The sequence below is a fragment of the Kogia breviceps genome, chromosome 13 (assembly GCF_026419965.1).
Source record: "Kogia breviceps isolate mKogBre1 chromosome 13, mKogBre1 haplotype 1, whole genome shotgun sequence".
NCBI lineage: Eukaryota > Metazoa > Chordata > Mammalia > Artiodactyla > Physeteridae > Kogia > Kogia breviceps.
The window spans coordinates 86527068-86554538 of NC_081322.1; the positions used below are offsets into that span (position 1 = coordinate 86527068).

General features: G+C 36.9%; 1 protein-coding gene across 1 annotated transcript in view; it reads left to right on the forward strand.

Annotated features, from left to right (window-relative positions):
* Positions 1-27471, forward strand: part of PACRG (parkin coregulated) — a 514653-nt gene that overhangs the window by 263148 nt on the left and 224034 nt on the right. The window contains exon 3 of the mRNA XM_059083526.2: positions 13943-14114. Within this exon, the coding sequence (XP_058939509.1) occupies positions 13943-14114 (172 nt within the window). The remainder of the gene's footprint in view (positions 1-13942; positions 14115-27471) is intronic.

The window sequence follows — 27471 nt, forward strand, 5'->3', positions numbered from 1 at the left end:
CACTTGGCAATATCTATCAAAATTGCAAATATATATATATATATATATATATATATATCCCCCTTTGATAAAGCAATTTCTCTTCCAGGAATTTATCCTACATCACACTTATTATCATTTTTTACCATACCTTTATTTTCCATCTTTCTCTGACATTATATTTTGAATGTGCCTCTTATAAACAAATTTATAACTGAAGTATACTTTCCCTCTTTTGAGAATCTTTTAACAAGAGAATTTAATCCATTTACACTTACTGTGGTTGCTTATATATTTGGATTCATCCTATGTATTTTCTTCTCTCTCTGTTTTCTGCTGGAGGCAGGTGGGATGTTTAGTCAGCCTTCTGTAAGGTTGCTAGAGTTTTATTTATTCCCTCTACTACATTCTATGCTCTTGAAAGTTAATTTTATTTCTATTCTTTCAGTGTGTATCTTTGCACTTTAATATGCTTAATTAAGTCTAAAGTTAATAATTTTATCTTCATCCCTATCAATAAAAGGACCTTACTTTGACTCAGATCACTTTTCTCTCATCTTCTGTACTTTTTCTTCCTAGTATCTACAGATTCACTTTTAAATCATTGTAATTAATAATTTTTACATTTTTTTATAGTCAATGCTTATTTAGTCTTATCAATTTGTTTGACAATTTGTATACTATTATCTCTTCGGTCTCACTTCTTTGTCCTGTGTTCATTCCACTTTTTAGTAAATTTTATTCTTCGGTTAGGATGATGATCCTTGGGTTAAAACAAACAAACAAACAAAAAACCTCTCAGTCTTGTGTCTTGGTCAAATACACTTAATTTGTCTTTATTTTTGAATGGTGATTTAGCTGAGTATTGTATTGAAGATTAACAATTACTGTTCTTTCAGCACATTGAAAGATTCTTACCCTGTCTTCTGGCCTCTATTTTATTAATGAGAAATGTAATTTCAGTCTAATTTTGATCCTTTATATGTAATCTGCCTTTTGTTTCTAGTTGCTTTTAAATCTTTTCCTTGACTTTGGAGTTTTATAGTTTTCTATCAAAAAGGTATCTATATATGCATCTTCAATCTGAAAATTCACATCTTTATTCAATTTTGAAAGAGTCTCAGCCATTATTTCTCCAAATCCTCTTTTCTGCATACTCTATCCTCTCTGGAAATCCCATGAATCAAGTGTGGGAGCATCTCAGGTTGGGTCTTATCTGCATCTTTTCCATTGCCTTATCTCCCTGTGATGACTCTGTGTTGGTCCCTCAGTTCTGTGATCCAGACCCCTCTTCTCTTTTCATTTGCGGCCAATCTATTCTCCAAACAACTACTGGATTTTAAAGTTAATGATACTATATATTTTCTGTTATGCAAGTATTAACATTTTTGTATCTGGGCCCCAAAAGTTTCCTTTCAGTAGTCAGAAAACAATTTTTTGTTCTTAATTCCTTGACTTCCTTGATTAATTCCTTAATTCCTTTGGTTTTCTGTTTCTCAGATGAAGTTTTTCCCATCAAGAGCTTTGTCAAACATTAAGCTCTCTTTCTATTTCCACAGATTCATGCGAAGAGAGTTTCTGGTCCTCTTTTCACAAGTGGGATAGCCCTTCAAGGGTCCTGTTGGGTGCAGGAGTTTTAGCTTAACCCCCTTTTCTTGCCAAGCACCCTGTTTTCCTGAACTCATGAGACTTTAAAAGCTCATTTCCAGTCTTCTGATCTGGTCTGTGTCTGATACAGCCTAGAGTCATGCAGCATCACCCTGTGACTCTTGTTTTTGTCTTTATCTCTAGCATCTGAGGATTTCCTGACCTCAACTTTGGATTTAACGCATTTTGGTGTTTATTAGACTTTATAACACTTTAAGGATCCACATTATCCTTGTCTGCCATCCTGCAAGAAATCTCCTTTTTGACACCAAAGAACATTTTTCATGTTAAAAATTCTTACTTTTTGCATCATGTACTATTATAGGATTTTAGTTATATATTTGGTATCATTGAGAAAATGTAAAAAGACATAAATTATTTTCAGTGACTCATCACAAACACATCCACACATTTGAAAAAGAAGAGTGCATCCATGTTTGAAATATGTTATATATATCATCTGCAAACATGCTTAATGCCTATATAACTTGTAAGACCTCTTGCAATAGTTCAACAGCTGCCTTAAGGATTGAAAAGAGTAAGTTAAAACTTTATTTTAGAAATGTCATAATAAGGCTAAGTGAGGTCATAGTATGTTAAAAGATAAGTACACTTTTTCAGATTTTTGTGATTCTAAGCAAGATTCTCGGTTATTACTACAGGATTTGTAATAACAGATATTGTAAATGATATTCCATTTGCTAATTGAAGCAAGGATATGGAGAGTGTAAGAGTAAGTTTCTGATTTGAGTTTTTTTTAATGAAAATCATAACCTCATCATTTTTCTGACCTCTTAGCGCGGCGTAACTACCTGGCACATTTGTTATGGGGATAAAAAGGCATATCTGATAGAACAGGTGAAGTTAGAATTGTATTGCTTTTGGCCAAAGGTCACGGTAAGATTTAAAGATCAACTTGTAGGTACTATGTGATCTTTAAAAAGTTATAAGACATAAATTTAAAAGAGAGAGATTCTGTGAGTAAAATGTTTGATGTTTTTGGAGTTAATATCCAAGCTGTCATCAGTCAGCATTTTACCATGAAATTTTATCTGATATGCTTAAAACAGCCCTTGTTCTTTGTCTCACTTCATACAATTTTCTTTTAATTCTGGAATTCTTGCATAAACTTTGAAAAAAGATTCCCAAATTTTATAAAAGTTTGAAACCTGCTATTTTTACAGTAATAGTAAAGAAATATAAAGTATAATATTTGTTACTAAGAAATTATCTTAGAAGAAAAATAATTTACATAACTGAAAAAGGTTTCCTGCTAAATAAACAGTAAAAATTATCTTTTGTAAGTATAAATGAATAAATGAAGCCAGCAATTTAGAAGATCTGTAAGGGATAGTAGTCACCTTCTGACAAATACACACACAAAGATAAATAAGGGATCTCCTAATTTATCCCTAGTTTAAATTTTGGTTTTAATCTTGAATTATTCTTAACATCTAGATACTTTAGAAAGACGATATTGTATTATTCCAATATATTAATTATAGATGTACATTAATATGTTTGTTTTTGATGATACTATGAAAAACAGAAGCTTTTCCTTATAAAGTTTATTTTTTTATTTTTTGGGGGTAGGAGTTTATTAATTTATTTTTGCTGTGTTCGGTCTTCGTTTCTGTGCGAGGGCTTTCTCTAGTTGTGGCAAGCGGGGGCCGCTCCTCATCGCGGTGTGCGGGCCTCTCACTATCGCGGCCTCTCTTGTTGCGGAGCACAGGCTCCAGACGCGCAGGCTCAGTAGTTGTGGCTCACAGGCCTAGCTGCTCCGCGGCATGTGGGATCCTCCCAGACTAGGGCTCTAACCCGTATCCCCTGCATTAGCAGGCAGGATCTCAACCACTGCACCACCAGGGAAACCCTCCTTCTAAGGTTTTAAAGGTAAACAGAAAGCTAATTAAACCCTAAATGATTTCTAGTGAAATGAGGGTAAATAGAAGCACCAGAAGCCCATCCTGATTTTCTGTTAAAATACTCACAAAATTCCTGAAATGTGAATAATTACTGCAAGCTTAATAGAGAAAACATGGCATTTTATTTGTAGGATACCTAAGTTTATAGAAATGCACGTGCTTCTTCATGCTACAGGGTCAGTGTTCAGCACCAGCCCTCTGTGCACTCTGCCATGGTCCCCGCCCGTAGCTCTAGATATGGCCATTCATCATCTGGCCATTGTTCCTTAGCTGCGTGTGCTTCTCAGAGTTAGCTCGGAGGACAGATTCAAAAGGTCAGAATTAAAATTCAAACACATGCTTATTGAGTATTCACCTCTTATGTGCCAAACAGCCTTCTAGGCAATGACAAGCTCCCTGGACAACAGAACGTAAGAAATTGCAATGTATAAATGATAAGGACCGCAAAGAAATCAAACAGGGCAGTAGGCAGTGGTAAGAGGGGCTCACCGAACTGAAATCTAGATGGAAGGAGTTGCCAGCAACTGAGAGGTCTGGAGAGAAAGGGAGGAGTGCATTCAGATAAAGTCTCTAAGGAGGAATGAGTGATGCACCGCTGTCTGGGGAACAAAAGGCGCCAGTGTCTCCAGGGAACAATGCTGCAGAAGGACAGCATGCAGTGCAGGGAACAACCCACGTTCCCAGTGACTTTCGTTTTGTTCAATGCTTTGGTCCCTTTTCAGCTCTCATTAACATGATGTAATTGACCTTGTGAAACTGTTTTCCCTGGGCCCCTTGACACCACACCCTCATCACTGGAGTTCATCCTTGATTTCCTTCCTTCAAATTCTTCATTCAATCCATCAGCAGTTTGATCGATTCTATCTCCAAACAAGTCCTTATTTCATTCACTTTTCCACCATTTTGCTTACTACCAGCTTACCCTAAGCCACCAACTTTCTTTACCTGGATTACTGCAACAGTCTCTTAATTAATCTACCTGTTTCTATTTTTTCCTTCCTATTTCCTTTCTCCATATGCTTGAGTCCCAACCTGCTGTGGCTCCTGACTAATGTCCCACCTGGGCCTCCCAGGTTGAAGAGAGATGGGAGTGAAGAAGCATTGTTACCTTTATTGTGTAAAACAATGTGAAAATGGTGTGGTAGCTAGGAGGAGCTCTTCAGATAAAAAGAAAAATACATTAAGGAGAAGTCAGATATATCATTAAAAACCAAACAAAACAAAACAAATACAGACAAAGCTCCTGATTGTAAGTGGAATGTGAGAATGTTTCTCAAGCCCTAGCCAAATCCATCAACTGAAACAATATTAAAATAATAAAGAGGAAACAGAAGATATGCAAACAGAAAAGAGTTATATACAAAAAAGTCACCCTGTGGCAAGTAGAGAAATGTCTACAGCGTTTAAGAAGTTTTTGACCTCAAACTATACTGGCAGGTTGTTATTTCATTAAGACAATAGATCTGAGTGAAATAAACATGCCAAATAATTGATAAACAGGTCAGAAGAAGAACTTACAAGAATTTCTGGTATGAAAGAAGTGCTGTGGTCAGTGAGCTAGGAGGAGTTAAAGACACAGAGAAAATCTTTTTCTTTCTCCGTCTCTTTCACTCAGTCTTGCATTCAATTTTACTCTTTCAAATGTTCCCTCTATTTTTTCTTTTCCTTTATCCTTGCTCCCATTGCTTTTCTTTCTCTTTCAAACTTTTGAAATTAAGAATCATATGTATGCTTGATATTTGTTGTTTGAAGACATATTACAAAATGCGAGAGGAAAAAACAAATCCAACTATAAGCTACTTAGAAAAGATATTCTTTTATTTTTTTAAACATCTTTATTGGAGTATAATTGCTTTACATTGCTGTATTAGTTTCTGCTGTATAACAAAGTGAATCAGCTATACATATACATATATCCCCATATCTCCTCCCTCTTGTGTCTCCCTCTCACCCTCCCTTCCCCACCCCTCTAGGTAGTCACAAAGCACCAAGCTGATCTCCCTGTGCTATGTGGCTGCTTCCCACTAGCTATCTGTTTTACATTTGGTAGTGTATATATGTCAATGATACTCTCTCACTTCATCCCAGTTTACCCTTCTCCCTCCCCGTGTCCTCAAGTACATTCTCTACATCTGTGTCTTTATTGCTGTCCTACTCCTAGTTTCATCAGAACAATTTGGATTTTTTTTTAGATTGCATATATATGTGTTAGCATATGGTATTTGTTTTTCTTTTTCTGGCTTATTTCACTCTGTATGACACTCTCTAGGTCCATCCACCTCACTACAAATAACTCAGTTTTGTTTCTTTTTATGGCTGAGTAATATTGCATTATATATATGTGCCACAACTTCTTTATCCATTCATCTGTCAGTGGACACCTAGGTTGCTTCCATGTCCTGGCTATTGCAAATAGAGCTGCAATGAACATTGTGGTACATGACTCTTTTTGAATTATGGTTTTCTCAGGGTATATACCCAGTAGTGGGATTGCTGGGTTGTATAGTAGTTCTATTTTTAGTTTTTTAAGGAACCTCCATATTGTTCTCCATAGTGGCTGTGTCACTTTACATTCCCACCAACAGTGCAGGAGGGTTTGCTTTTCTCCACAAGCTCTCCAGCATTTATCGTTTGTAGATTTTTTGATGATGGCCATTCTGACTGGTGTGAGGTGATACCTCATTGTAGTTTTGATTTGCATTTCTCTAATGATTAGTGATAGTGAGCATCCTTTCATGTGTTTATTGGCAATCTGTATATCTTTGGAGAAATGTCTATTTAAGTCTTCTGCCCATTTTTGGATTGGGTTGGTTTTTTGATATTGAGCTGCATGAGCTGCTTGTATATTTTGGAGATTAATCCTTTGTCATTTACTTCATTGGCAAATATTTTCCCCCATTCTGAGTGTTGTCTTTTCATCTTGTTTATGCTTTCCTTTGCTGTGCAAATGTTTTTAAGTTTCATTAGTTCCCTTTTGTTTATTTTTGTTTTTATTTCCATTTCTGTAGGAGGTGGGTCAAAAGGATTGTGCTGTGATTTATGGCATAGAGTGTTCTTCCTACGGTTTCCTCTAAGAGTTTTATAGGCTCTGGCCTTACATTTAGGTCTTTGTTCCATTTTGAGTTTATTTTTGTGTATGGTGTTAGGGAATGTTCTAATTTCATTCTTTTACAGGTAGCTGTCTAGTTTTCCCAGCACCACTTATTGAAAAGGTTGTCTTTTCTCCATCATATATTCCTGCCTCCTTTATGAAAGATAAGGTGACCATATGTGTGTGGGTTTCTCTCTGGGCTTTCTATCCTATTCCATTTATCTATACCTCTGCTTTTGTGCCAGTACCATACTGTCTTGATTACTGTAGCTTTGTAGTATAGACTGAAGTCAGGGAGCCTGATTCCTCCAGCTCCGTTTTTTGTTCTCAAGATTGCTTTGGCTATTCGGGGTCTTTTGTCTTTCCATACAAATTGTGAAATTTTTTCTTCTAGTTCTGTGAAAAATGCCATTTGTAGTTTGATAGGGATTACATTGAATCTGTAGATTGCTTTGGGAAGTATAGTCATTTTTCACAGTGTTGATTCTTCCAATCCAAGAACATGGTATATCTCTCCATCTGTTTGTATCATCTTTAATTTCTTTCATCAGCATCTTACAGCTTTCTGCATACAAGTCTTCTGTCTTCTTAGGTAGGATTATTCCTAAGTATTTTATTCTTTTTGTTGCAGTGGTAAATGGAAGTGTTTACTTAATTTCTCTTTCAGATTGTTCATCATTAGTGTACAGGAATGCAAGAGATTTATGTGCATTAATTTTGTATACTGCTACTTTACCAAGTTCATTGATTAGCTCTAGTAGTTTTTGGGTAGAGTCTTTAACATTCTCTATGTATAGTATCATGTCATCTGCAAACAGAGACAGCTTTACTTCTTCTTTTCTGATTTTCATTCCTTTTATTTCTTTTTCTTCTCTGATTCCTGTGGTTAAAACTTCCAAAACTATGTTGAATAATAGTGGTGAGAGTGGGCATCCATGTCTTGTTCGTGATTTTAGAGGAAATGGTTTCAGTTTTTCACCATTGGGAATGATGTTGGCTGTGGGTTTGTCATATATGGCCTTTATTATGTTGAGGTAAGTTCCCTCTGTGTCTACTTTCTGGAGGGTTTTTATCATAAATGGTGTTGAATTTTATCAAAAGCTTTTTCTGCATCTATTGAGATGATCATATGGTTTTTCTCCTTCATGTTGTTAATATGGTTTATCACATTGATTATTTTGTGTATATTGAAGAATCCTTGCATTCCTGGGATAAACCCCACTTGATCATGGTGTATGATCCTTTTAATGTGCTGTTGGATTCTGTTTGCCAGCATTTTGTTGAGGATTTTTGCATCTATGTTCATCAGTGATATTGGTTTGTAGTTTGTGTGTGTGTGTGTGTGTGTGTGTGTGTGTGTGTGTGTGACATCTTTGTCTGGTTTTGGTATCAGGGTGATGGTAGCCTCATAAAATGAGTTTGGGAGTGTTCCTCCCTCTGCTGTATTTTGGAAGAGTTTGAGAAGGATAGGTGCTAGCTCTTTTCTAAATGTTTGATAGAATTCGCCTGAGAAGCCGTCTGGTCCTGAGCTTTTGTTTGTTGGAAGATTTTTTTTTTTTTTTTTTTGCGGTATGCGGGCCTCTCACTGTTGTGGCCTCTCCCGTTGCGGAGCACAGGCTCCGGACGCACAGGCTCACCGGCCATGGCTCACGGGCTTAGTTGCTCCGCGGCATGTGGGATCTTCCCGGACCAGGGCACGAACCCGTGTCCCCTGCATCGGCAGGCGGATTCTCAACCACTGCGCCACCAGGGAAGCCCTGTTGGAAGATTTTTAATCACAGTTTCAATTTCAGTGCTTGTGATTGGTCTGTTCATATTTTCTATTTCTTCCTGGTTCAGTCTTGGAAGGTTGTGTTTTTTTAAGAATTTGTCCGTTTCTTCCAGGTTGTCCATTTTATTGGTATATAGTTGCTTGTAGTGATCTCTCATGATCCTTTGTATTTCTGCAGGGTCAGTTGTTACGTCTCCTTTTGCGTTTCTAATTCTGTTGATTTGAGTCTTCTCCCTTTTTTTCTTGATGAGTCTGGCTAATGGTTTATCAATTTTGTTTATCTTCTCAAAGAACCAGCTTTTAGTTTTATTGATCTTAGCTATTGTTTCCTTCATTCCTTTTTCATTTACTTCTGATCTGATCTTTATGATTTCTTTCCTTCTGCTAACTTTGGGGTTTTTTGCTCTTCTTTCTCTAATTGCTTTAGGTATAAGGTTAAGTTGTTTATTCGAGATTTTTCTTGTTTCTTGAGGTAGGATTTTATTGATATAAACTTCCTCTTTAGAACTGCTTTTGCTGCATCCTGTAGGTTTTGTGTCGTTGAGTTTTCATTGACATTTGTTTCTAGGTATTTTTTGATTTCTTCTTTGATTTCTTCAGTGATCTCTTGATTATTTAGTAGTGTATTGTTTAGCCTGCATGTGTTTGTATTTTTTAGGTTTTTTCGTGTAATTGATATCTAGTCTCAGAGCATTGAGGTCTGAAGAGATACTTGATACGATTTCAATTTTCTTAAATTTACTTGATTTGTGAGCCAAGATATGATCCATCCTGGAGAATGTTCCAGGAGCACTTGAGAAGAAAGTGTATTCTGTGGTTTTTGGATGGAATATCCTATAAATACCAATTAGGTCCATCTGGTCTAATGTGTCATTTAAAGCTTGGGTTTCCTTATTTATTTTCATTTTGGATGATCTGTCCATTGGTGAAAAGTCCCCTACTATGAGTGTGTTACTGTCGATTTCCCCTTTTATGGTTGTTAGCATTTGCCTTATGTACTGAGGTGCTCCTGTGTTGGGTGCATAAATATTTACAATTATTATATCTTCTTGGATAGATCCCTTGATCATTATCTAGTGTCCTTCTTTGTCTCTTGCAATAGTCTTTATTTTAAAGTCTATTTTGTCTGATATGAGAATTGCTACTCCAGCTTTCTTATGATTTCCATTTACATGGAATATCTTTTTCCATCCTCTTACTTTCAGCCTGTATGTGTCCTTAGGTCTGAAGTGGGTCTCTTGTAGACAGCCTATATATATGGGTCCATTCAGCCAGTCTGTGTTGTTTAGTTGGAGCATTTAATCCATTTACATTTAAGGTAGTTATCAATATGTATGTTCCTATTACCATTTTCTTAATTGTTTTGGGTTTGTTATTGTAGGTCTTTTCCTTCTCTTGTGTTTCCTGCTTAGAGAAGTTCCTTTAGCATTTGTTGTCAAGCTGGTTTGGTGGTGCTGAATTCTCTTAGCTTTTGCTCATCTATATAGGTTTTAATTTCTCTGTCAAATCTGAATCAGATCTTTGCTGGGTAGAGGAATCTTGGTTGTAGGTTTTTCCCTTTCATCACTTTAAATATGTCCTGCCACTCCCTTCTAGCTTGCAGAGTTTCTGCTGAACAATCAGCTGTTAACCTTATGGGGATTTCCTTGTATGTTATTTGTTGCTTTTCCCTTACTGCCTTTAATATTTTTTCTTTGTATTTAATTTCTGATAGTTTGACGAATATGTGTCTTGGAGTGTTTCTCCTTGGTTTTATCCTGTATGGGACTCTTTGCACTTCCTGGACTTGATTAACTATTTCCTTTCCCATGTTAGGAAAGTTTTCAACTATAATCTCTTCAAATATTTTCTCAGACTCTTTTTTCTTCTCTCCTCTTCTGGGACCCCTATAATTTGAAAGTTTGTGTGTTTAATGTTGTCCCAGAGGTCTCCAAGACTGTCCTCAATTCTTTTTATTATTCTGCTCTGCAGTAGTCACTTCCACTATTTTATCTTCCAGGTCTCTTATCTGTTCTTCTCCGTCAGTTATTCTGCTATTGATTCCGTCTATAGAATTTTTAACTTCATTTATTTTGTTGTTCATCATTGTTTGTTTGCTCTTTAGCTCTACTACGTCCTTGTTAAACAGTTCTTGTATTTTCTCCATTCTATTTCTAAGATTTTGGGTCATCTTTACTATCACTACTTTGAATTGGTTTTCAGGTAGACTGCCTATCTCTTCTTCATTTGTTTGGTGTGGTGGGTTTTTACCTTGCTCCTTCATCTGCTGCATATTTCTCTGTCTTCCCATTTTGCTTAACTTACTGTGTTTGGGGTCTCCTTTTTGCAGGCTGCAGGTTTGTAGTTCCCGTTGCTTTTGGAGTCTGCCTCCCTTGGGTAAGGTTGGTTTAGTGGCTTGTGTAAGCTTCCTAGTGGAGGGGACTGGTGCCTGTTTTCTGGTGGGTACATCCATTGGTGTTTTGGGATGTCTGTGACCTTAGTATGATTTTAGGCATCCTCACTGCTAATGGGTCAGGTTGTGTTCCTGTCTTGCTAGTTGTTTGGCATGGGACGTCCAGCACTGGAGCCTGCTGGCCTTTGGGTGGAGCTGGGTGTTAGCATTGAGATGGAGATCTCTGGGAGAGCTCACGCAGATTGATATCACATGGGGCCTGGAGGTCTCTGGTGGTCCAATGTCCTGAACTTGGCTTTCCCACCTCAGAGGCTCAGGCCTGAGACCCGGCTGGATCACCAACATCCTGTCAGCCACATGGCCACGCTTCAAGCTAATTCTTCCTCCAGTCCCAGTGACCCAGCCCAAATGGTAAAACCATTTGCAAATCTCTAGGATCAGGTATCTTGGATGTCCCTTGTTCTGCGCACAGCAATGCAGTAAGCAACGGTCTCCCTCCAGAGTGTGACAACCAGATATGGCCTGCAGAAGGGGTAACCCCTCCCTCCAACCTTCTCACGGCTTTGCTTCTGGCGCTCCACCTAAAAAGGATATTCTTAAACATAATGTCAGAGGAAGGAAGAAAGTAAAAGTATAGAGAAAGATAAAGTAGACAAACCAGTGATAGCAATATTAGTATTAGATTAGACTAAGACAAACTGCACTAATAATGATAAAGAGGATAAAGACAGGAGGATAAACGGACCAGTTCACAAGGAGATTACAATAATGCTGAACCTTGACATGCCTCACAACATACCCTGATAAGTAGTATCATGTCCTGCAGCCAGACTGTTTGGGTTTGGATCCCAGCTCTAGCACTAACTAGCTGCAAACCTTAGGCAAGTTTTTAAACCTCTCTGTGCCTCAGTTTCCTTATACTGAAAATTGGGATACCAGTAATACCTACCTCTTAGAACTGTTATGAGGATTAAGTCAACTAATACACATAAGTATTTACAATAGTGCCTGGTATCATAAACATGGCATTTTTATTGTTGCTGTTGTTGATGTTGGAATTGTTTCCCCAAATCATACACCCCCCCAAAAAAAAAACAAAAACCAACAAAATTCCAAGGAAAAATTGGCATGTCAGTATTCTTAGTAGGAGATTTTTAACTTACTTCTCTAAGATAAATATGTTTTAAAATATTTGAGAACACTGTGAGATAGCTCCAATAAAATATTTAAACAGGCTTTATCTTTCAAATCATCAGACACAAAAATGTAAATAAAACAATCCACATAACAAAAATACAAAGTTGAAAGGAAAAAGTAAATTAAAAATGAAATTCAGAGACCAAAAAAAATAAGGTGACAGAAGTTAACTAGACGTAGCCATAAATGTGAATGCTTAATATATTAAAATACAAAGTCTTAGATAATATTAAAGTAGAAAATTTAATGATTTTCTACTTTATAAGAGACATATGTAAAACTGTGACAATGGGCTTAAAAATTGAGCAAAATATCAAAAGTACAAGTCAAAATATAGTACAGATGACATTTTTATTATGAAGTTAAGTTACAAGGTAAAATTATAGGTAACAACATTGTATAATACTTTTGGAGCTGAATGATGTAACAATATTTTTTTAATTGAGCAAAATAATCTAAAATGTTCTCAAATACACAACAATCCTTGAGAAGGTTGGTATTAAATATATACTTCATAAACTTTTACTATGAATAAAACAACTTTTACAACTATCTGAGGAATATAAAGTAAAACATATCTGTATATACCTCCATTTAGGATTCATTTTCCAAGCTCCACTTCCCAAAGGGCATGAATATTCGAATGTGAGTGCTTACTTCCTTAGTTGGCTGGGTAGTTCATGAGCAGTCTGGAGACAGACCTCCTGCTTGGGGAATTGTAGGACATTTGATTCACCCGGACTTACAGTAAGCACTCAGAAATGTGATTGGGTTGTTGTCAGTTACTCACACCCAGACCCACGCAGGCAAGTGGCTAGAAACTCCAGAATGCTGGGAGACAACTGGAGGGTATGAAAACCTCCAAATGTAAAAAAGTTTCTCTGAGGTCTTGGTGGCTCCTCACTTAATTATAAGGTGATATTTGGAAGCTGGGTACCTGCATAAGGACATGAAAATCAGGGAAATTTGTACCTCTTTGTAGGTGTGTTATATCCAGTCTGTCTGTTGGCCTCTTTCCATCCATGATATCACCATCACTCCTGTCACCTTGCAGGTAGAAAGTCAGGTCATGGATACTGTAGATAGTGGAGGACCCAGGCTAGAGCAAATCTACATGTGAACAGCTGCCAAAGTGCCATCTCTTTTCTCTGTTCTGGAAATTTTGTTTCTATTCCTTTTGGTGCTTGATACTATTGCAAAGATCTGGACAAGAGGTCATGCAAGCATTATTGAGAGTGAAGTATATAGAAGTGGAAAAGTGGTATATCTCTGGTCCCAGAAGAAGCAGAGGAGAGTTTGGGATATTTTAATTCTGAGGGGTCAATGGTCTGTTTAGGTTCACCTCAGTGTGTGTCTTCCCCATTTTTTCTTGATGGCACCAACATTCTACCTGACATGCAGGCTCCAGGAGACATCCATGGAATCATATTTTACCCCTTACTCTCCTATTTGCCAGGTCCTGAAGAGACATATCTCACAAGAATATATTTATGTGCAATACCCATTAGATTTTTGTTAGAAATTCAGATGTTAATCTCCTTTCAACTGTTTCTTTCCCATTTTATTCTTTTATATATATATATTTTTTTTTTCAGCATACTTTCCATGGACTTTTTGAATCCCTTTTCAGTATTGCCTTTGTGCCAAATGGTAAAAATTTAACCTAAGAAACCTGCCCCCCAAAAGTACTAAAATGCTCCCAATGTAGATTATTAATGATTTTAATCTGTTACTATTTAAAAGTCAATGCTTTTAACCTCATTACTACTAGATTAAAGACATGACAACATACTTCAGGTTGTTACAAGAGTTGGCTAATAAAATCTTCCTGAAGTTCTGAAGAACTTGCTTCTCCTAAGTTAGTGACAGCTTCACAGTTGGCCCAGCCATGCTTTGCCTCATTTTTGTTTTCACATAGCATTTTTTCTCTCTCCTTTCAGGTAGAAATTGAGAAGCTGGATTACCATCATTATCTGCCTCTGTTTTTTGATGGGCTCTGTGAAATGACATTTCCCTATGAATTTTTTGCTCGGCAAGGAGTCCACGACATGCTGGAACACGGGGGGAACAAGATTCTTCCTGTCATTCCACAGCTCATTATCCCGATAAAAAGTAAGTGAACAGGTAAACAAGCGTCACTCAGTTTATATGGTGCCACTTTTTGACAACTTGCTAATTAAGCAATAAAACACAACAGACTGAGGCTATCCCCAGGTTTTGCAATAATTTTTATAAATTGACTTATGGGGCCAAACATCCCAAATCTCCTAATATATCCCATCATTGATACTGTAGTGCAGCTTAGCGACATAAATAAACTAAATTGCATGGGTTTTACACTAACTTAAAATGTTTCATAGTAAAGACATAAGCGTTAACATGAATTTGTACATTCAGAAGTAAAGTGTATAATATAAAATACAAACACAATTATATTTACTCTCTTTTATGCAGCAGAATTCATAATTTTAAGAAAAAAAATCTGGAATGGAGAAAAGATCAATGTTATTAAATACTTGAACTTTTTTGTCTACAGTGGATTATCTGGGGGGGGTGTCTCTCGAGTAATCCTGTCACTGGCTTTATCTGTTTGTCTATAAAATGAGATTGTGCTTCCTTTTTGTGGCCAATTTATTCTGGCCTGAGTCCCTACAGACTAGTTGGCTGAGAGCACACCTTTAAAAGTGTTTCTGAGAAAAACAAATACTGTACGCTAACACGTATATATGGAATCTAAAAAAACAAACAAACAAAAATGGTACTGAAGAACCTAGGGGCAGGACAGGAATAAAGAGACAGATGTAGAGAATGGACTTGAGGACATGGGGAGGGGAAAGGGTAAGCTGGGAGTAGGTGAGAGAGTGGCACGGACATATACACACTACCAAATGTAAAATAGATAGCTAGTGGGAAGCAGCCACAGAGCACAGGGAGATCAGCTGGGTGCTTTGTGACCACCTAGAGGGGTGGGATAGGGAGGGTGGGTGGGAGGGAGGGAGATGCAAGAGGGGGGTGATATGGGGGTTTATGTATATGTATAGCTGATTCACTTTGTTATACAGCAGAAGCTAACAAAAATAAATAAATAAATAATTCCAGGAGAGAGAAAGAATTGAGGTGAAGGACAAATGAAGATGTATGGCAAAATGTTGATAACTGTTAAAGCTGGGTGATGGGTATGTGGGTTTATCGTTCTCTCTACTTTTGTATATGTATTTGAAAATTCCCATATTAAAAAGTTAAAAAAGGGGCTTCCCTGGTGGCGCAGCGGTTGCGAGTCCGCCTGCCGATGCAGGGGACAGGGGTTCGTGCCCCGGTCCGGGAGGATCCCACGTGCCGCGGAGCGGCTGGACCCGAGAGCCATGGCCGCTGAGCCTGCGCGTCCGGAGCCTGTGCTCTGCAACGGGAGGGGCCACAACAGTGAGAGGCCTGCGTACGGCAAAAAAAAAAAAAAAAAAAAAGTGTTTCTGAGATTTTCATTGTCCAGTGCGATGGCATCTCATGGGCCCCAGATAAGACCCTTAGCCACTTCCAGTCCAGTCTCCTCACCTAGCTGCCGTCCTGCTGACGGCCCTTGCAATAGAGCCGCCCTACAACGATGAGGTTCCAGGGGGCGGTGCCGGCCTCTTCTCAGGTCCAAATGGCCAGGACTGGCCTCGTCTGCATCCCCTCAAGCCCCCAGACTCTGCCTGCACCAGAGTTGCCGGCCTGCACTGTTGCTGCTGCTTCAGCTTTTGTCACTGCTGCTGATTGAAAGCACAGGTTGGTGCCTCTGAGCAGGTCATGGGCAGAGGAAACCCCACCCGTTCCCAGCCAGAGCTTCCCCAGACATTTTACTCACTGGCTCCTGCCCCAAACACCCCACAGCTTCAGAGGAATGAGCAGGTCCCTGCTTCGCCACCCCGAGTTCCACTCACTCCCAACGCCAGGGTGGACCGCTACCCAGGATGATTTATGGTACACCCGCCTAGTCTCCTGGGATGCAGGGGAACCCCATCCTCACTGTCTCAGAGGTAGACTTGCCATATGGTTTGGCCAAAACAAGAACAAAATAGTTCAACATTGGGTCATTTCCCACAGTCTGGATTACTTAATCTGATCCGTGGTCACTAGTTTATTGACTCAAATTAAGTGTCATTAGAGTTCTAGATTTTTGGCAGTTCTTCCGTCACTATGTAAATTGAGTCAATTTTAAAATTTGCTCTCATGTCTTTGAGATTTCCGTAAGAGATATGTAACTGACCGGTTCCAATTTCCACCAAGACATAGAAAGTGAAACCAAACAAGAGGACAGTGATACCTGCTGTGAAAAGCAATGTGGAAAGAAAAACAACTCTTGAAAAGCCACTTTATTAAAAACCAATTTTCCTTTCCCCTCATGCATCAGCTGAGTGAAGGGCTAATCTTTAAAGGCCCTCAGGAAGGATCTATAATACTGAGTTATATTAAAACCTTTTCCAAATGTGATTTATTCCTTCAAACAAGTCATAATTTTTGAATATGTTAAATTCTAGTAAAAATGCTACATTTTCTAAAGAAGATGCACAAGTTTTATCGATAAACAAAAAAGCCCAGAACATTCTGCCCAGGAACTATCTGGAGAGTACATTATCCTTCTCTCCTGCACCCACCAGAACCACAGCAATACCAGAAGTCTGTTCTTTTCTTTACAATAAACTGTTCATTTTGGGATCCCTGCCTTCTCAGGAGTCTCTCCCTCAGAGCCCCACTGAAAACACCGAAGGGCAGAAAGAGAATTTCTAAGAAATAGTTTGATTATACCACTTACAATTCAAACAGTCCAAATTAGAGTATTGTAGGCCAAGGTGGATTGATTTTCAATTTTATTTGATTTAAGTATTTTGAAGATACTTAAATGAGTTAAGAGAGAAGTGATGTGGTCTAAGGACGCATCCTAGAGGTCATTTGCTGATGAGTGAAAACATTAAGAGCTCAGTAAACATGATCTGTCAGGGAATAATAGCTATGTATGAATTTGATCATTTCCAGTTCCAGAAGCAATGAAAGTTTCTCTTGGTAGATCTCCTCATTTACCTTCCTGGGCTTCTGCTATTATATACTGATCCTGAGTCTAACTCAGCTTGATTCTTCTCACTCTGTCTACATCACTGAAAGCCAAACTTTACTCAGCAAAGAATAATGATTAACTATGCAAAATAATGCACGGTTCCAGCACAGTGTGAAAAGTATTACATACATAAACTACATTTTTCAGGTGGAATTCTGGAAGGGAGCTAGTTGATCCAGAAGCGGGCTGATACGTAGTTGGCATAACATGTAACATCTGTGTGTACCCTATTTTCAAAAGGTATTATTAGTAAAATTAGTAAAAATTAGCCAAAATTATTAGCCAAAATTAGTAAAATTTTGGCTCATTCCAGGGGCAAAAGTTAACCTCACCATCACCAGCTGGCAGTTCTTTAACATCTTTTCTTGAATTCTAATTCATCGATAATTAATATCTCTGAAGGCAAAGCAAAATATATAAACTCCCTGTGGAGCTGTGAATGGGATTACCTGCCTATCTATTTCTGGCATCTGGGGTTTATTTCAACTAAATGAAAGGTTGATAATACTGGAATGAGAAACGGACACGTTCAGTGGCTCTACGATTTCTAACATAAAAAGAGATAAGAAGACCCTTTACTTTCTGCTTCTCTCCTTGGCTCAAGACCTCAAGTGGGGTCATCGAGTAATAACGGGAACAGTGCACATTTAACACATTGTTCCATTTCTGTTGCTTTATGGCACCACTACAGGTCCTCCTCTTCCTCTCCCACTTACTTATTTCCACCTTCTTGAGTTATTCTGGGTCAGAAACTACAAAAAATTCCCAGTATAAAGTAGTCAGCATTGGCAATAGAGCATTGATTGCTGAGAGCAAGAGCAAAACATTGTAGGTGAGGATGAGATGAGAGGGACCATCTGAGCAAATCCACACTGTGGATTTTAGACTTCTGTCCACTCCATCCAAGGAGGAGAACAAAAATCCATCAAAATCCAGCAGAGCAATCCCACGAAGAAGTCACTGGAAGCTTTGCCTATCGAAAGCAGAAGGGGATTCCCATAGCAGCCAGGAGGATAGGAGGTGCCAAGAGCAACCTGCATACTCTGGGTTTAGAACTCTCTCTCCTCCATAAAAGCAAGAACGATAACAATAACCCAGCCACATGGGGACATTTGAAACAAGTTGCTACACACAGGGAAGAAAATATCATGAACAGTCAGAGGAAAACTATACCTCAACAATATTTTGCATAGGATCCAGAAGAAACTTGTAGAAACGTGTTTGACATCCTCAGCATTCAGGAAAATACAGCCTCTATGAAACAGAAGCAGAAATTTACAAGAGGAGACCAGACTCACATGAAAATAAGCCAGTGCTGACTGAGAAAAGGGAAACTAAAAATGTCAGAGCAGGATTAATGTCCCCCCAGAGGCACAGAGGACAAGCAACTGCACAACATGGAATTGTAAATGTAGACCACCACTTTAAGAATCTCCCTCAGAAAAGACAAGAATAAAAAAGAAGGTGAAGAAGGACTATAAAATAGAGAACATAGGACACAAGCAGGAGCTAAAAGTTATAGGGGTTCCCAAGAGGAATCATCAAAACAACAGGAATAGAAATGATAATGGCAGAAGGAATTGAAAGAAATTTTCAGAGATGAAAAATATCCCTTATTTTTCAGGTAGAAAATGCTCATTACAAGGAGAAACATCTGGACAGGGAAATAAATGGTACACACCAAGAAATAAAAATAACTGGGGCTAAGACATTTTTTGTAAGAGTAAATTCCAGACAGCAATGAAAATTGGAGGAGAATCACCTTATGCGCATTTCATCCCTGTCATATGAGTAGCAAGACATGATGTAATAAACTGAATGAAAATTGGTTTAAAAACAGAAGAAGGAGAAGGAGAAGAAAGAGAAGGAGAAGGAGGAGAAGGAGAAGAAAAGGCTCACAGACTCAGTGAGCATAATGCCCACCTGCCCTTTGTACAAAGGGTTACTGTGGATGTGCTCCAACTCTCAGTAAAGCCAAGATGAGAACCCAAAATGAGGATGTCATGGTTTGAAAAGCAAGTTGCACTAAGAGCCACTAAATCTAGAGTTAGGTATAAATATTTGATGGAAAAGAGTTTCAAGACTGCAAGAAATGTCAAAGAATCATTTTGCAGTAATGTGGCAAAAATAATTCAGAGAGATTGGGTATAAACCTTCAAAGTCAGTGGAGAAGATAAAAGTGTTTAGAACAGAGTCTATATATTAAAAGAATGAAATTATATAGGCAGCAAGGAAGTGCTGAGCCAAAAGCTCAAAATAAGGTAAAAATGTGAAATCAAATATATCAACTATGAAAATTAACTTTCAAATTGGTTTGTGAAAAACAAAATCTGAATATAAACTCTCTCTCTATATATAAAAACAAAATAATACTTAAACATTAAAAAAATAAAAGCTATATTGGGGAAAATGAAGAAAAAGAAGACACGAGTAGTTATTCAATTTTAGAAAAGTAGAATTTAATGAAAAGAAGTTTTATGTGTGGAGAGGATCAATTTATATTGATAAAAATGTTCACAATAAAGATGTTATTGTCATGATCCTTTGTGTAGTGCAAACCATGACATCATGTTTTAGAACAACAATCAGCTGCTATACTGATATTTTTTGCCTCTAGAAGAAGAGTAAACCCTTTGATTGAGAGAAAATAAGATGCTGGTCCTTCCTCCACTGCCTGACCTTGGGGCCTAAAATCTACATATAGTCTTTACCAACCCAAGGGGACAGCCTGCTGTCTAAATCACCAATTCCCAACTTCACTGTGCACACAGATCATCTCCAGACCCCAGTAAAATGTAGGCTTCACATCAGTAGATATGAAGTGACCTGAGACGCTGCATTTCTAAGAAGCCCCCAGTTAATGCTGCTTCTGCAAGGTCAAGACAAGGGTGACCAGGCCAAGATTAGGCTGGGACTCCTCAGACCCTCCCACAAGATCCTGGGCATGAGAGCAAGGTGGGGAATGAGCTGGTGGAAAATAGGTGAATGATCATTTCTCTTATATGTAATAAACCCAAAGACACTGCTTCATTCACAATGTGACTAATTAGAGAAATGTAAGTTTCAGTTTTTAGGCCTTAAAAGTAACCATTAATAAATTAAAATAGGTGGTATATCAGATGAAGTACTAGGGAAAGGGAACTGAAACACTGTCAATAAGGAAACAACTTAAAAAAAAAAAAAGACAAGGGAGATTGCAAAAAAAAGAAAACTAATGAGATGACAAAAGGAAAAGTAAATTATCTGTGATGATCACAAATAAATGGGAGAAATAATCATTAATCACAAGAAAAAAGCTTTGGTGTGGAAACTTCTTTGAGAGGTTGTTCCCACTGATCGTTCCCAACAATATGGTTCTGATGAGAGCTGTCAGTCACTGAGAAATGGTAAGAATCTGGCTCTCTTACCCAAACTTGCCTTCTTTCCCACTCCACCCTTCCAATAGAGTTATATACAGTTTTGGATAAATCAATAATCAGTTGTTACACTATTGTGATGACATAAATACTGTTCACTGCAAATCACACAATTACTATGATTGCATTTCTTTCTTAGGCAACTTGTTTTTTCTTAGCATTGAAAATTGCCTCTCATTTTGTTTGCTTGTTTCGTATATACTTACTATTTTTTTTCAAATATTTCAAGATCTAGCAAATGAATATTATTTTCCAGATGTTCAGAGCATTGGACAACTCATCAATTTTCTTTCTGTTCCTGGAGATACCCCTTGCACCCTCCCTCTTTCTGCTACTTCTCCTTACTCCTCTTTCATGTTTGACCTCCTTTTTCCTTTGCTGTTTGTCCTATTTTCCTCATTTTTAAAGTGCACATCTTCCAGTAGTTTCTTGTAAGTACATGAAAGGTATATTTTTCAGGTCTTGCTTATCTGAAAATTCTACCATCACACTGTTTATTAGTTTGGCTCCATGGAAAATCATTTTCATCCAGAATTTTGAGGTCATGTCTCTGCTGCCTCCCAGGTTCTTACACTGCTTAGAAAATCTTGATGCCACTTGAGTTTCCAGCCATTTGCCTGTGGCTTGTTTCCCCAGTCTCTGAAAGCTTTCTGGTTCTTCTCTTTATCGCTGGTAATATGAAATTTCATGTTGATATGCTTTGATGTGGCTGTGTTTTCATTCATTGTCCTGGGAAATTTCAATTTAGAGACATATGTCTTCCAGCACTAGAAACTTTTCATGTATTATTCCTTTAATAATGTTCTCCCTCTATTTTCTCTTACTTCTCTGTCTGTAATTCCTGCTACTAATATATTGCACCTTGTGGGCTGTTTCTCGAATTTCTTTATTTTTTTGCTCATATTATCCAACTCTGTCTGAGTTCTACTTCCTGGGAAATTTCCTTGACATTATCTTCCAAAAATATGATTGAATAATTTGTTAATTATCATAATTTTATTTTAATCTCATTGTTCTTTTAAAATAGTATTTTGTTCCCTTCTTTTATGAACACATTATGCTCATTCTCTTATCTCTCCATGAATATTTACTATAGATTTGTAGGATTTGGGTGTTTGTGTATTTGCTTTTTGCTTTCTGATGCATTATATCCTTCCTTCCCTCATTCAGTAACAATTACCTTCCTCTTTACTAGATTTTAAGACTTTCCCGATCCTGCATATAGATCAACAGGACAGTGTACTAATGTACTAGCGGTGAGCATAGACTATGGAATCAGACTGCTCACCTTCTAATCCTGGCTGCACTGTTTAGTTGCCACGTGATCTGAGGCGAGTTGCTTTACTCCATGTTACACTGTTGCCTGATCTATAAAATGGGGATAATATTATACATTTATATTTTCTCTCTAATTTATTGTCAGCCAGTGGTTTCTGTATTTTATGTTTAGTATTTTTTAAAAGTCTCACCTTATTTCTATTCAACTTTATGGTTTATAAATTTTTAATTTTTTGCTGAAGTATAGTTGATTTGCAATACTGTATTAGTTTCAGGGGTACAACATAATGATTCAATATTTTTATAGATTATACTCCATTTCAAGTTGTTATAAAAGATTGGCTATGTTCCCTGTGCTGTACATTATATCCTTGTAGCTTATTTATCTTATACATAGTAGTTTGTACCTCTTAATCCAATACCTCTATCTGGCTCCTCCCCCTTCACTCTCCCCATTGGTAGCCACTAGTTTGTCCTCTATATCTGTGAGTCTGTTTCTGTTTTGTTACATTCATTCTTTTGTTTTATTTTTTAGATTCCACGTATAAGTGATAACATACAGTATGTCTTTTGCTGACTTATTTAACTAAGCATAATACCATCTAGGTCCATTCATGCTGTTGCAAATGGCAGAATTTTATTCTTTTTATGGCTGAGTAATATTCCATTGTGTGTGTGTGTATATATATTGTATACACACATGTATATATATACCACATCTTCTTCAAGGCAGTTGGTTTATCTGTTTTCCTTAAGTTTTTGGTTTGTTTTGCTTTTGTTTGTATCATTTTACATTAAAAGCATTTTACTTTTATTTTTATTGTTTCTCTTTTGGTAATCACAGCATGTAAAGCTATGACTTTGCTTCTGTGTGCAATTTTGAATTAATTCCATTTATTTTTATATGTATGTTTCTCCTTGTCACTATATTATAGTTTGTATTTATAGTTTTGATGATTCATTTGAACAAAATAATACATTAAAATTTACAAATATTTAGAGATTTTGTTTTCATGGTTATTTTATTTATATTTATTGCTCTGTGGCAAGAGAATGTGGCTTCTCCTCTATTTACATTTTTTGGGAAATTTACTGAGGCTCTTATTAGGCTATAGGAATGCTCAGTTATTGTCATCATGGAGGCTGAAATGAAAGTGAATCCTTTCTATGATATAGATCTTAATATATATTTATTCTATCATGCTCTTCAAATAATTTATATATTATTTTCTCTTTCACAATTTGTGAGGTCAAAGACAGAAAATTATGCTAAAGTTTTGCACTACAAAAGCAAGGAAACCACCATATGTCTTGGAAGTTTTCAGTGGGCTAGGTGCTTTCCTGGAATCATATTATTCAATCCAGCTACTATAATCCTCATTTCACAGGTGACAAAACTGAGGCATGTAAAATTTAAGAAAAACATCCATGTCGTATAGTTGCCAAATGGTAGAATCAAGATTTGAATCATATCTGGATCTCCTGAGCTTCTTCTCTTCTTTACAAAATTCAGGGCTGCATCTATCACTGCAAATGACTTTTTTTAGGCACACATAGAGTGTTTACAAAAATTAACCATATCCTAGGCCATAAAACAAGTCTCAAAAAATATCAAAGCATGGAATTCATATAAAGTGTGTTGTGCAACTAAGATGCAGTTTATGTTAGAAATCAATTTTTTAAAGCAATGAGTAAAACATTCCCATATATTTTGAAATTGACATATACTTTTACATACCCCATGGGTCAAATAAGAAATTCTAATGAAATTATAAAGTATTTTAACTGCACAATAATGAAAATATCACATAAATTACATATTAAAAACTTAACAAAAATATTACATAAAAATATTACAAAAAATTACATTAAAATATTCACCACATATGACATGGTAAAGCAGTGTTTAGAAGAAAATATGTAGCCTTAAACATGGTATCAAAAAGAAAAAAAGGGAAAAATAGTAAATGAAGTATCCATCTCAATAAATGACAGGAAGAACAGTAAAAGAAAGTCAAAGGAAGAATAAATTATTAGTATAAAAGCAAAATAAAATAAAAATAGAAAACAGCCATGCAAGTGAGAGCATCAAAAACCAAATGTTGTTTGGTTTCTTGAAATGATTAATAAAATTGATAAACATTTGTAAAAGCTTATAAATAAAAAATGAAAGGCAGAAATAACCAATATCAGAAATGGAAAAAGAAATGTTATACAGGCCCTACAGACATTGATAGGATATCTTGATAGGATATTATAAACAACTTTATCCCTAAAACTTTGAAATTTCAATGAAATGGTCAAATTTTTGGAATATATAACATACAAAATTGACACCAGAGAAATAGAAAATAAGTTAAATTACAAACAGTAGTATAACAAGTGAAGAAATTAAGTTAGTAATTAAACTTCCTCATACAGAGATAACTCAAGGCTCACATAGCCTCACTGGTTAGTTGTGCCAAAGACTTAAGGAAAAAATAGTGTAACTCTTGCACAGATTTTCTCAGACAATGAAAATAGAGAAGATAGACTCCAACTCATTTTATGGTGCATCATAAACTTGATACCAACAAGGATATTACAAGAAATTACAAGAAGGAATCTTCCAGGACAATCTCATTCATGAATATCAATGAAAAATTTCTGAACAAAATTACTAGCAAACTGAATCCATTAATATATAAAAATGATAATTTCTCATGACAAAGTTCATTTTATTTCAGGAAGATAAGATTGGCTTAACATTAGAAAAATCAGTTAATGCCATTTACATTTGTGTATTAAGGGGTAAAAATCAGGTGATCATCTCAAATGATGGTAAAAAGCATTTGATAAGACTCAACACCCATTTCTGTTTTTAAAACAAACTAAGGATAGAAGGGAGTTCTCTTAATATGATAAAAGGAATTTTTTTCAATCAGAGCAGGCTAGGTTATATTGAAAGAACAACCAATCTCCAAAATCAAAAGCTTAAAACAATAGTGACTTTAAAAAGTTCTGTTTCTCATATCTGCTACACACCTATTGCAGGTTAATGGGGAGGTTGAGGTGTTCTGTTAACTATAGTTGCTTAGGGGCCAGAATGTATAATCCTACCATGGACATTATAACTAATATATCATAGAGTCTCTGGATTCTGTTATATTCTTTTGAAGAGTGTCAGTTCTAATTCTAATGGATAGTTAACCTGCTAAACACAAACCCTAAACTTTGTCTCCACTGTGGTGAACAGGAGACTAAGTTCTTTCATCTTCAGTTCTTTCACCTTCCAGCCTCTGCTTATCATCTGGGCCTACTGAGATCTCTCTCATGTGCGTAATCCTTAGAGATCAGCTAAGGTAGAGTTTTCTTGCAGGTTTTTTGTTTACCTCATCTGTGGGTCTCTACCTTCCAGGATCCCCCCCCTCTAATTTTTTACATACTCTGCCAGCCCAAAATTCTGTTCTCTGATACCTCAATTAAATATACCTTCTACTTCCTTCTGCCTCAGGACACACACCTTACTTTTTGGAAGCAAAAACTTTTCAACTCAAAATCTTACCTAGTACACTTCCATCTTGCATGGACAGACTCCCATCCAGCTTCTGCCTACTTTCCATTCTTTGGCATGGCATTCAAGGATTCCCATTAGATATCTGGCTGCAAATTATGTTTCTGACTTAATATCTTACTGTTTCCCCTCATGCACCCAATGCTCTAGCCAAACCAATTGTGCTATAGAATTGTCTTGCCCTTTTCTATCTTTGCTCGTCAGGGCATACCCATTCTCACACATCCTCAAATGCCTAAACATTAAGGAACCTTCAAAACTCACTTCCAATAGGAATTGTCCTGGAGAGCCTCTTCTGATTGCCCTCTCCCTCCCTACCCTCAACTTCAGTCCTCTCCCCACTCTGCCTTCCTATTCCCACAGAACTTTGAATTTTTCTCTCTTATGTCACTTAGAATATAAGGTTAGAAAGTGATATGTCCCCACAGCATCTAATATACTGGCTAGTACACAGTAGATGTATCAAAATATTTGCATAATTTATTTAATCAGGTACATAACTGCTATCCATACTGAAATTTGTATAGGTGTCACGATCAAAAGTGTGAAGTGGCCATTTAGGCTTGCCACTGTACTGCATGTTATATAAAAACTACCTTGTAAGAATCTCTAATATGAAACAGCAAATAAAGTGTATAATGATATAATGCTTTCCATTTATTGGAGAAATTATTTAAGTAGTGAGAGTAATTGTTTATTCATCTACATTCTCTCATGTGACTCTTTTTGTTTATGAGCAGTAACATACATTTGTGAGACGGTCTACTAGGAGGCAAGGTGACCTGGCTAAAGAATTACAGAAATATCACTGATCTACAAATAGGTCATAAAACAGTGGCCTCATTAGGAGAGCTCTAATGAGTTGAGGTCAACCAGCTATAAAGGACAAACATGCACAGACACAGCTGAAGCAATTTAAACAATACCATTTTCAAAAGCAAAATGGTATTTTTAAAGACTACCCAGTGGAAAAAAAATATACCAAGTAAGAATAAAATATGAGAATCTGTATCAGGATACAAAAATTGTTTTGAGAATTCTATTTAATTAGAAGGGAACAAGTCCAATTGAACTGCATTATTCTTTATGATCTAATAATTTTATTTATATCACTTGAAATTTTCCAGGTAAATTATTTTAAAGGTGTTAAAAAGTAATAATTTTTAATTTAAAAAGAAAATATATTATTTGTTCTAAAACTATGGAAAAAATTCGTGTATTACTTAGGACTATTTTGGTTACAAGACAGAAAAAGAAAACTAATTCAAAGCTTCATAAAGAATTAGGTTTGCTTAATAATTCCCATAACTGAACAATCCAGGGTCTCATTTCAGGCTTGACTTAATCTGGTGGCTTGCCAATGTCACTTTTGTTCTGTTTTATGCATGGTCATCTTAAAGCTGGCTCCCTTTTTGGCCTCAGGATGCTCCAATCCTGGAACTACATGCTTACTTATTTATACCTGTAGAAAAGAACAAGTGCCATTGTCCTTTAATTTCCAGAAAAAAATAAAAGTCAGAGGTGAACTGTGATTGTACCACATGTACCAGCTTAGAACTATGGCCAAGGGAGATGGAACATACTGACTCAATTAGCCCAGATCATGTAACTTACCCATAGTACAGGTTAGTGGAAGTGAAAAGAGGTAGCTTCTCAAAACACAGTGAATTCTATAGCAGAGACATTTACTGCACACCAAACATCTATCACCTCCTTAGCATTTCTCAGTTATGCGGACCATGGGACTAACTCTGCTGACGGGCTGTGAATGGAAGAGATGAGATGTGCGTTCCCTTCAAACCAAGCATTTCAGAGCCAGTGCACAGTCCACTCTCCTCCTCACCCCCATGTTGACATGAACTGGGTACCTACTATGAATGAGAAATGGTCTTTTTCTGTGTGAAGCCACTTAGATTTTAGGCTTAGTCTATTACTACAGCTAACTTAACCCCTACTGACCAATTGATATTCCCCAATGAGAATTCATAGCTATTGAGGTCAATGGAATCTGGAGTCTTAAAGCTTGAAACATCCGTTTTCAGAGGAAGTTTCAGCAGGTGGTGCTAAAGACCACATTTCTCTGTCCTCTCTGAGGATTAGTGTGGCCACTGGAGAAGCCGTGGACCTGGTTTC